The 12,296-nt window shown below is 40.1% G+C and overlaps 1 protein-coding gene across 1 annotated transcript in view; it reads right to left on the reverse strand.

Moving 5' to 3' along the window:
- Positions 1–12,296, reverse strand: part of brwd3 (bromodomain and WD repeat domain containing 3) — a 143,358-nt gene that overhangs the window by 126,513 nt on the left and 4,549 nt on the right. Inside the window, exon 5 of the mRNA XM_084320247.1 lies at positions 2,052–2,202. Within this exon, the coding sequence (XP_084176373.1) occupies positions 2,052–2,202 (151 nt within the window). The remainder of the gene's footprint in view (positions 1–2,051; positions 2,203–12,296) is intronic.

Consider the following 12,296-nt stretch of genomic DNA (forward strand, 5'->3'; position numbering starts at 1 on the left):
TGGCGCCTCTCCAGCTGGCGTCCAACCGCTTTCAAGGTGCTAAGGGGCAGGACGGGTGTAGGTGACAGTCCGGGTTATGATGGGGGCAAGAGAGTCCAGGCTGAGAAATAGGGCGGAGTTGTAGTGGGCAACCATATCATCAACCAGGGTGCTGGGGGGAGCTGAAGCCAGGTGGGTGGTTAGCAGGTTGGTGAGGGCTGGTGCTAGGGCTGGGCGATATGGAAAAAAATCATATTGCGATAACGATATGATAATTTTATTTTATTTCTCGATATCGATAATTATCGAATTGTTATAAGTATAAAAAAAAAAAAACATTTTTTTTTTCACAACAGATGTATGTTTATTTTGCAGCAATTCTTTGTCATTGCTGCCATCTTTAGTGTTACATCCCCTCACACTCCAGTTCTCAGGCTGCAGCTGGTTTAAAAGCTAAAGTAAACCGGCTTCTCTGCTGGCTGTGGCTCCAGAGGAGTTGAACAGTTCTGGCTCTGCTAGTTTATTTTCTATCTTTTGGCGCTTTTTTTGTGAACAAACATGTGCACTGTGACTCGTGACTGGAGTCTAGTTCTGCTAGCACACATAGCCTACTGTGTACAGACGGTTTCAAAATGTATTTTAAATTAGAAAGCAAACAAAATAAATGGACAAGAGAAAAAGAAATCTGAATTTGGTCAGTATTGTCATTTGGACAAGCAAAGCCATTACTTTAAGTTGCAGGCAAGAAAGACAAGTCTGTCCACTGTCTCTGGTTTTAAAACTGCCCTGTTGCAGGTAAAAAATAAAAAAAAAAAATAAAAAAAAACGATTTTTCGTTTTTTTTTTAATTTCGATATTCGATATAGATTATTTAAATATATCGCGATATTTATCGTTATCGTTATATCGCCCAGCCCTAGCTGGTGCACTCACTTTTTTATATTCCTGTAGGTGATGGTGCGTGCATCTCGTTGCACTATTCCTGAGTAGCAGGAATAGTGAACAGAACAGTATGGTGGTCAGACACAGCTAGGTCAAGAGACACTGTATATCAGTTGGAGTTGTACCAGTGGAGCATACAAGATCTAAAGTGTGACCTTTGGTGTGGGTGGGACCTATGATGTGCTGTGTGATATTAAAGGGGTCCAATAGGGAGATGAGATCAATGGCTGCAGAGCAGCTAGTCACTATTGTGTGTGTGTGTCGTCAACAATAATTGTAAATGGTAAATATTGTATATAAGTATTATATAAGTACATACACTGTTTTTGTTATGTGGATTTTAGAAAGACAGACGAGTTTTGTAATCCACTGTTTTGACTCTGGGAATAGACAAGAGAGGACCCATTTTATGGTACATGTTTTTAATACTTACTGGACATACATAGTTCCGGTCTTACACTGGTGTTTTATTTTAAAAGAAAGTTTGAACTTTTCACAATTTTTGTTTTAAGCTACATAAATTGTCCCAGCCTAAATGCAAAAGTGACCTTTATCATTTGCAAAAAGGTTTTTATGTATTTCATACTTGCAAAGTTCAAAGGGTTTTATCAACATACAAATGTAAACCTTTAATAAGAAGAGGATTAAAAATGAAATATTATTATGCGTTTCATTCTTTCCCTTTTATCACTTTGAGAGATTGAACGCTGGATCTATTGGCTTAAATGTGGGTACAATTAAATTATATCAATTGAAAAGTAAAATGTTTTAAATTCTCAGTGAAATAGCCTCTCTCTGTTGACGTTATAGGTGACCTTGAGTTGGAAAAGGTTGGTGACCACTGATCTAGGGTGACGAAAAGGTTGCACGAAAGCTGCATGACTGCGGTTGCATTGCAAAAAATCCTGTATCTGATTTAGTACCACATTATGAAAGTGGCCCGAATCAGAATTGAAAAGATCAGATTCCATGCGTTTTGTACGGTTCACACTGTTGTGAAAAAAAAATCTAATCTCAGTCACATGAGCAGAAATCAGATTTGGGCCACTTTTGCCTGCAGTGTGAACAGTCTAAGTACACCACACATTCAATACAGACAGACAATGAGGTAAAGAAATGGGAAGGCTCACTTTTCGCAGTACGAAGCAGGGACTGCCTTCCCAACCCTAGGAGGGTGTGAACTCCAGGGATGCTAGGTGGGATCTCCTTCGCTATGAGCGGACCAATCTGCTTGCAGACGAGCAGCAAGTAGTCTGCAGGAATGTGCTGGTTCACAATTACCTGTAGATTGATTGATTATTTAATTTGTGTCATGCACACAACGTGGGTTTATAAGACATCAAAAATACTGTTGCAGTGTTCCATTATTACATTACATTACCTAAATATGGATTACATATATACAGATTATATAAATACAGATTACAGCTTTGTCTTAAACAAAGTATTCAGTCTTCTCTCCCAAATTTGGCAAATAAAATCTGCTACAAAAAAAGTCCCTTCCTGAAGCAAACCAACATAAATGGAGGACATCTTACTAAAAAGTACTTCCCTTACATCCTCGTAAACATGGCAGTAAAACAAAAAGTGAACCTCATTCTCAATGTTACCTAACTCACACACCAAACAAGTCTGTCCTCCTCAAGTCAAGTCAAGAGTTTTATTTGTCGCGGCATACAAGTATACAATGAAATGCGGGTGGTCTTGCCCGCAACGATGTGCATTACAGTGGTACAACATATATAGAATCCAATAAAAAGAAAAAAAAAAAAAAAAAATTGTTGGTGGTAATGTCCCTAATCTATGCACATAAGGATCATTATCTTTTGTTTAAATTATACTTCATAGGTTTCTGCACTGTAACTATCTTTTATGAGACAGTAAGTTTGTAGACTATTTTTCTTTATACATGAGAAACACTTTACTCCTAATCTCCTGAATATCACACAATAATCAGTTCTGGAAAATGAATGCCAAAGTATGCACATGAATGTAGACGTCAGAACAACAACTATTAGGGATGGGCATCAAGTATTAAAATAGTCGTTCAAATAGAAAATCGAACAACGAATATTGTTTAGTCTAAAAAAATATATTTTCCCTTGTTTTCCCAACAACTACATTGTGGTCACAGTGTATTGACTGTTACACCGCCCTCACGACCTTGCCTGGACAAACTAAAAGGTCCCGCTTGGTTGTGGATTTAGATGCAGATTTACTAATGTTAATTATGTTGCTAATGTTAACTGAACTTAGTATTCCTTATTCTTAGTGTTGTATGACAGTACATCAAGGGCAGTTACAAAAGCACTCCATACACACCTCAGGAGTGATGTATTAGACACAGCAAAGGGTTCCACAGTACCAAAGTAAACCCAGGAGTGATGTAGAGCAGTGGTTCCCAAAGTCGGGGCCGCGAGATGATTTAAATAAAATTAAAAAAAATTTAAAATCTATTTTTTTTTGTCAGGCCACTGAACTTAGAAGCAGGCCAGGACGCCTAAATATTAAAGGCAACCAACTTGTGTCTAGCCACGCCCAACTTGCGTCTAGCCACGCCACCGCGGCAGCAGCAGAGCGGAGCGGCAGCTCTGTCGTGGCAGCATTATGTAGCAGTAATCCCCCCTTTTTTAACATCCAGAACTAGCTCAATTGGTAGCGCTGCCTTGCTGTGGATCCTGCTGTGGATGAACAATACATATAGGACTTTGAATGGGCCCTAATAATGGCAATGTAGCAATAGAATTAAAAAAGTTATAGCCATGCAAAGAAGGGGTACTTCTCCATAGACAAATAGAGCCGGTGTTGTGAAGGGCCAGATTAAACCGAATATATATATTTATTTATATATATATATTTAATTGTATTTGTATATTCTCTAATATTCCCTGATATCCCTTGTATATTCCTTGTACAATATGCATTGAATATCCATTCTAGCCTGCTGAACATCCCATAATAGTCTCCATTCTACTATTGGTCGAGACCTTGGTGCCAGGCTGCCATACCCCTCAGACCCAGTTCAAACGTACCGCTCGACATGTACGAACAAGTCCTAGTTCCGCGTAGGAATTTGGCTACCGCACCACTAATGGGACTATTTGTTCATAGTGCGTATATATACTGCGCTACTAAAGTAGGACTTTCTTTTCAGTCCAGTTTCTTACCCTCCAATAGAGTCACAGACGTAAAGCCTCCCCGCGACGCCACGTGTGGGAGTAAGGCCAAGTTCGCCTACCATCGGTATTGAGACATCGTGTATATTAATATTTGAATAGTCATATTTGGCACTATATCGTCGAGTTGGACGTAGTCTATTAAGCTAATAATAGTCTGTTAATATATAGTGCTTCGTGCGGTGAGAATACTACCGTAGTCAGTACCCCATCGTTTCGGGCAGAGAACTGGCTGCTTACCCAGGGTGGTTGACCCTATGTGAAGCTGCACCCGAGGAGCCCCAGAGCCGACGAGCGAGTGGACCTGTATACCGGATTATTCTACCGACGACAGCCCGCCTTCCCAGGCACGGATTATGCTTTGGATACTTTGATTATTCCATGGATAAAGACCCCCGACACTGCCGTGTGTTGGAACCCCCCCCCCTGGAGAGGACGCAAGGTGAGGAGACGCTCTGCAAGACGAGGTCTCTTCACGTCTCTCCCCCGTGGACCGGAGAGAGCCGGCCCACAAAGAGTCCACCTGCTTTCATCTGTGGTCCAAGGATCGCCGGCGCATTGAACGGCACTACAGTGGGTTCACCTGGGATACCCTTGGCCGGACGAGGCAGCTGGATTCTACCCCCCCCCCCCCCTCCTACTCCTGTCGGCTTACAAGCGACCGGATTAACCCCCTCTAGTGTATCCAGCCTATAATCATTAAAGTATCATTGCTGTTATTCCTTAACTATTCCAGGTCGTATATTTACCACCTGCGCCTTCAGAGATTGGACATTCTCTATTGATATACCGACGAATACTCCTTGCCATAAAAGTGCATACTATTTCAATTCATAAATGTAATTAAGTGATTAAGTGCTTATTCTACACACCATCGCTGTGTAGGAAATAAAGACCTGTTTCTAATTCGTACATTTGTGTTGGATCCGTTTCATCTACGTGAGAGTGTTCATGATAATATATTTATGCCGTGTACTGGGTGGCCGAATATTAAGTACAAAGGTAGTGGTAGTAAGTATCATATCTAGTAATACAGTCAGGGAATTGTACCCCTCAGTTACAGCCGGCAACCTATGGTATATCATTAATTTAACCCAAGGCAACCAAAGTGTTAAGGTTAGAGTTTGTCTTAGAGAATGGCAATATTTTTTAACGTGCATTCTTTCGCCGGTTAAGTTTAGGCATGTTAACTTTAAGCATTGTTTCGGAGTTGGTTAAGGTTAGAAGGGTTAAGTTTAGGCCAGCGTTTCCGTTAGCCGGTAATTACCGGTATTTTACTGGCAAAATCTGTTTAAGTCCGACATATTTTATCTCTCCGGTCTTAATGTCCGGTGAAAATAATTCCCTGAGTCTAAGCACAATTTGATTATTTGAATTGTATTAAAATAGGCTAAAATTAAATAGCCTATGCGATGAACGAAACGATCATTACATTTGTTTCCTCGTTGCTTCTAATAATGACAACGACGTTGTCGGCGAGAGCTTAGTGCTGGATGTGCGGACTTTTCTGAAGCTGTAGAGCCGCAGTACCAGCAGTACAATGCAATATTCCAGCAGTACTCCAATTCAGCCATTTTCAGCCAATGTTGGGTGGGGGGCGCTGTTGTGCGGTTCCCAGAAAAGAGCCAATAACAGCTGAACAGCTTCTCTGCAGCGCCATACTCTTTGCAAATAAGTCGTTGCGAGGTGGAGAGAGTCGTCACGCAAACCCACGATAATGTTGCCGTCTCTCTGCTTTCTCAGTTCTTCGCTTGATATAATTAATACAAATGTCCAATATAACGGAATTCGTTAGCTCATAAAAATTTGATTATAACAGACTGCTGTTTAGTGTCGGACCGACTGCGTATCGGTCTATTTTATTTCAAGTCAGCAGCAGCACGGAGTATCGAGGGACTTATTTTATTTGGAATATATTAATGACTGTATACGTGAAGTTGAACATTATGATATGTGTGACGTGTCTGATACAACGAGGTGAAGCGATGTCGACTCGAGATTCATTTGGGGGTGCGTGTGACAGAGCTGCTGCAGCGGGAGCTTGATGCTGGTAGCGTATCGCACTAACTTGAGAGGCGAGAGATAGTAATTTGATTCTGCAAATCAATTTCTCATTCTTCGCTTGATGTAATTAATACACATGTCCAATTATAACGGAATTCGTTAGCTCATAAAAATGTGATTATAATAGACTGCTGTTTAAAACTCTGACCGGAATATCTCGAATATGTCCGGTGATAGAAATCTTGCAGGACACTCAGACCGGCACGAATATGTTCTAACGGAAACGCTGGTTTAGGCGCTGTTAAGGAGCTGGTTAAGGTTAGAGTTTGTCTTAGAGAATGGCAATAGACAGCCTATTTCCACGCTGCAGCGCGAGGCAATAGACAGCCTATTTCCGCGCTGCAGCTCTCTCGCGCTGCCGCGGTCACATGGGCGTAGTGGCCAATCAGAGAAACGCTAAACACAAGTTGGTTGCCTAAAATATTCACGCGGCCAGGACAGTGTTTCTAGTTCTATTCTAAAATTATATTCTATTGTATTCTAAAATGTGACTATATGGTTTTATATTAACTTAATAAATAAACAAAAACGAAAAATCTACTTATTTCAACGAACATTTCAAATTAAATAACAGATTATGCACATTAAAACGCTGAAAACAACCGAAGGAAGCAACAATAGTATTTTAATGGGGCTATTATTATTATCATTATTATTTTGCAACAAGTTAGCCCTCTCATAAATAGCACATATAAATGAATAACTAACTTGAACTAACTTAATAGGATTGAAGTGATATTTGGCTTAAAAAATTGGTCGCCTGACAAAAAAAAAAAGAAGAAAAAAAAGCCTGACGATGTGCATTGGGCCGCGGCTCTCTGATGCCTTATTTTCTGGGTCCCGGCCTGAAAAGTTTGGGAACCCCTGATGTAGAGTACAGCAAAGGGTTCCACAGTACCAAAGTAAACCCAGGAGTGATGCATTAGACGAGAGCAAAGGGTTCCACACAGTACCAAAGTAAACCCAGGAGTGATGTAGACTACAGCAAACAAAGGGTTCCACCTAGGGATGTCCGATATTATCGGCCTACCGATATTATCGGCCGATATTGGCATTAAAATGTGATATCGGAAATTATCGGTATCGGTTTTCAAAAAAAATTAATCCTATTTTTTTTACATTTATTTAACCTTTATTTACCCAGGCAAGCAAGTAAGAACTAATTCAGATTTTATTTATTGTCAAAAGTATGCATAATGTTGTGTTAATTCCATGACAAGAGATATGTAATATTAATTACCTGAAATTATTCGGTTTTTGGGGGGGGGGGAACCCTGCATATATCGGTATCGGTTGATATCGGTATCGGGAATTAAGAGTTGGACAATATCAGTAATTTCAGTATAGGTAAAAAAGCCAATATCGAACATCCCTAGTTCCACCGTACCAAAGTAAACCAAGCGGTCTCTACTAGGTGCCCCGAAATGTGGTGGTCGAACCAAATGGTTTGGATTTTTAAAAGGAACCATTCCCTCCCCAATACCAACCCATGTACTTTATGAAGTGGATCAGTCAATCAGAGTACATTCATGCTGACTAGAGTAGGCCATTGCCCTATTATAAAACAATTACAAGTACATCACTTCTGTTTATTACTGGGCAATCTGCTTGAAGGCCAGCCACACCAACTACCAAAGCCAATAGCTTACAGCCTATAACAACTCAAGATCTAATCAAGATAGCGGGCAAATGGGAAGACAAGGACACACACAGGCTCTGTTCAGAGGTGGTCTGGGCCACATATGGCCACATTCTGTTAGCAGGATGTATTGCAAGCGCGTCCTGGGAGACATTGAAGGACCGCCTAGTCAATGTCATGTCCTCTGGAGTCTTGAGAACCATTCTCTGTATAATTCTATACGGAACATGGAAGGTTAAAGTATCTGCTCCTCCCTTTCTTCCTCATGGTTGGTTCTCAAGTTGCGCAAGCTGGCTTTATCCACAATGTGCACATTATTTAAAACACCTATATAGCCTATATTAGAGCTGCCACTTTATGTTTGAAGTAAAATAAGAGTTTTTATGTCATCATTAGGGATGTCCCGAACCGATCACGTGATCGAGATCGGGGGCCAACCACATGATTTTCAGAAGATCGGGGGGGGGAAATCGAGAGTAAAAAAATATTATTTTAATCTTTTTATTTTATTCAACAAACATGACCATGTTCACGTCTTAAACTCATAGAGGCCTTAGTTTTAAATTACATATCATCATTAATTTATTTATTGTCGAACAGAGCAAAATAATTGGCCAAAACAAACACATTTCCTTTTATTTACACCGTCGCACGACAGTGACGTATGCCGAAAGCTCAGTACTGTACAAGCTCAGAACGCGTCGCTCCCGCAACATCGGCAGGTCCACCTGATGACTCGGAGCAGCTAGACAAAATGTCAGAAGTTTGGAAGCATTTAAAAATTTTAACCGAAGCCAGTCCAATAGCCAGTTGCAATGTTTGCAAGGCGGACGTTCCGCGTGGAGGAAAGAACAGAGCGGCGTTCAACACGACCAATCTAATATGTCACGTTATGTGACTAGAGTGAGCAAAGGAATGGGGGAGGCAGAGGGAGCTTTGCCAAACAGCTGTATTGATTGCAATGCCTCGCTTGAATGAAGATAACGTTCACCTGGATAACGTCAACATTCGCTTTGTGAGGAGATTATTGTCGGCATTTCAGACCAAAATGGAGCAAATCATTACGTAAGTCGAACACATGAATGTATACTAATCTGCAAACAGATTGAAACTTTTAATATTTCTCGTATGAAGCACATTCTCAGGGTGAATGTAATGTGAGCCACTGTGCTCGATGGGCTATTGAGGCAACAGAGGGGCTTGTCTCGCTTCGCCAATTTCTGACAAATGCGTCAAATTGGTTACTAATGTGAAAGATCGGATCAGGAAAGATCGGTATCGGCAGATACTCAAAATTACATGATCGAGAGTAAAAAAAATGCAATCGGGACATCCCTAGTTATCATCCTCCATTATAATGTGGACTCGCTATGCCCCTTCAGCAGCCCCATGCTTTTTCATAACGGCAAGCATCAACAAAACAATTAGCCAAATTAAAACCCTTTCCTATCCACATTGTTGCTCTGCAGGCAGTACTTTTTTAATTGCTTAAAAGCATCCCGACTTGGAGTAATATTCCAGTGTCCCATCAATCCTTCCCGCCCAAAAAACCCACCCCTCATGAATTGGTTTTATGCCTCATCATAATATGGGAGGTAGAAAGCGTCATTGATATAAAATTGCAGAGAAGCAAAAATTTGCTGTTTTAGGTCTAGCGGGGATGAAAGATTAAGAAAAATTTACTAAATCTGGTTGTTCATTTCACATATCAATGCCCACCCCACGTTCAAATAAAAAAAACGCTAATTTGTAAAATACTGTGAGGGAGCAGCACCATCACCAACTGCGGGCAGTTTGATCACACAAACACAAAGATTAAAGTCCTTCATAAACCTCGCTATTATCACTTTCCTTTACCGTTTCAGTAGCATGACCAATGGTGCTAAACGATCAAGCGTGTAAATACATTACATACAAAAAACATTATAGACTGAACATGCAGACAGCAGCTATTTTTATGTTTCACTTCACTTAGTTTTAACTTCACGTGAGAAGTTAAGAGAAAGAAGGCTCTAGACGGCCCTGCAGCAGCGAAAGCTCGACTGGAGAGAGGAGCTCAGAGGACCAGTCCAGACCAGCAAAAGTATGTTTGTGCAATGCAGCTACATTGGTCCGTCCATCAATGAACAGATAGAAAAGTAACAGGAAAGTATTACCGTCCCTTTTATTAAAAAATGTTAACCTAACGTCAACTCTGTCTGTCCAAGTAATGGATACTAATCATTGAATATGTATTAAAAACAGATGAAGAAGGACAGACACAGCGGATAAATGTAGCCGTATAATATTAAAGATCAAAGTAAGCACTCTACAGATATTGAGCGTCATTTAGCAAAATGTCCGGTGTGACCGGTAATACTGGTTGTCATGAGTTTATTAGTCATGGGAAATTACGTATCACCATGGCAACCCTAGATAATAATAATAAAGTCCATGAAGAATAACATTATGATTATCTACCATTACCCTGCCCATACCTGTACCTCCCCATGCTGCTATGACGCCCCCAAATTTCCACAAGGCAATCAATAAAGGAATATCATATCTTATCATGCCTCCATATTCATTATTGCTGTAATGTAGAGCCAAGACCTCTGAAAGCCAGTAATATTAGGCCGCATCACTGCTTCCTTGTACGTCGTTTATGTTATTGTTTTACGGACCGTAGAACGGGGGCTGGGAGGCAAGGGGGAAGAGGAATCTAGCTAACTAGATTATGGTATGTTTCAGAGGTCAATTGTTGAAAGAAGACACCTTGAGGATTCCATAGGTACAAAACCATAGAGAAAGGGCACAGGCGTGTTCAAAAAGGCATCCAATGTCATCACAGCTTTAAGCACAGAGTAGCTTGCTAGTCTGAAGGCGTATTGTTGTTTTCCACCATGAGTAGCTTGCTATAATAATAATAATAAACTTTATTTGTATAGCACCTTTTAGACAAATTGCAGCTCAAAGTGCTTCACAACAGAAAAAAAGAGGCACAAAATGAGCACATAAAGTGCAAAAAGAGCACATAAGGTTTGAAGGCTTGTTGGAAGTTCTTCCTTCCCTTACGGAATTTAAATGTCTTTAATTAAATTTCTCTATGATTCATGTTGTAACTGTTTTGAACTGATTGCACTGCACATTGTTTTATCTTGTTGTACACTCAGCAGTTCTGTAAATGAGGTGGCCTCACCTCAGAGCTCATCAGAGGATAAATAAAGGTTTCAAGGCTTATTGTTGTTGTCCATCATGAGTAAGTAGCTTGCTAGTTTGAAGGTGTATTGTTGTTTCCATCACGAGAGTAGCTTGCTAGTCTGAAGGCTTATTGTTGTTTTCCATCACGAGAGTCGCTTGCTAGTTTAATAATAATACACTTTATTTGTATAGCACCTTTCAGACAAATTGCAGCTCAAAGTGCTTCACAACCGAAAAAAGACAGGCACAAAATGTACAAAGTGCAAATAATAATTTTCACCACCTATCTTTGTGAAAGTGGCTTCTCAGCTCTGGTCCAGCTGAAGACAAAGCAGAGGAACAGATTGGACATTGAGCATGACCTCAGAGTTGCTTTGTCTACCATCACCCCAGACTTTGAGACTCTTGTCAGGAGCAAACATCCCCAGTTATCCCATTAGTTCCCCGAGATGTTAAGCTAAGAAGTCTGCTAAGAAGGATATATTATTTATTATTATTATTATTTTATTTCATTGTGTTTTTAGCCCTAGTTGCACTTTTGTTGCAACCCCAGTTATCCCATTAGTTCCCCCAAATTTACTGTCGGTCTGTTATGTTAAGCTAAGAAGTCTGCTAAGAGCCCGGAAAAGGAGCCGCGCCCACAGGAAGCAGAGATGGAAGATGTGACAGAAATAATCGTTAGATTAGTCGACTAATCGGAAAAATAATCTACAGATTAGTCGATTACCAAAATAATCGTTAGTTGCAGCCCTAGTTTGAAGGCTTATTGTTGTTTTCCATCATGAGTAGCTTGCTAGTTTGAAGGCTTATTGTTGTTTTCCATCATGAGAGTAGCTTGCTAGTTTGAAGGCTTATTGTTGTTTTCCATCATGAGAGTAGCTTGCTAGTTTGATGGCGTATTGTTGTTTTCCATCATGAGTAGCTTGCTAGTTTGAAGGCTTATTGTTGTTTTCCATCATGAGAGTAGCTTGCTAGTTTGAAAGCATATTGTTGTTATTGATGCCAAGACAAATATTTTTTAAATAGTTTATAAAACAAACAAAACAAAAACAGAAAAAAGCCAGAAGGTCCGTTTGAAAGAACAGGAAAATGGGATTATACACCTGGTAAACATCCTTAGTGAAACTAATCGTGGATGCCCAGTAGGGCTGACCTTCGAAGCTTTTTTTGGCAATCGAAGCTTCGGGGCCGAGCTTCGATTTTAATTCGAAGCTTCGAAAAAAAATTAAAAAAAATAATATTTTTTAATATTTTTTTTTTAATATTTTTTTTTATCTTATGTTGTGGGACTTGTACAGCACTTTCATAAACGTTGT

This window comes from Notolepis coatsorum, assembly GCF_963971535.1.
Source record: "Notolepis coatsorum genome assembly, chromosome: 8".
NCBI lineage: Eukaryota > Metazoa > Chordata > Actinopteri > Aulopiformes > Paralepididae > Notolepis > Notolepis coatsorum.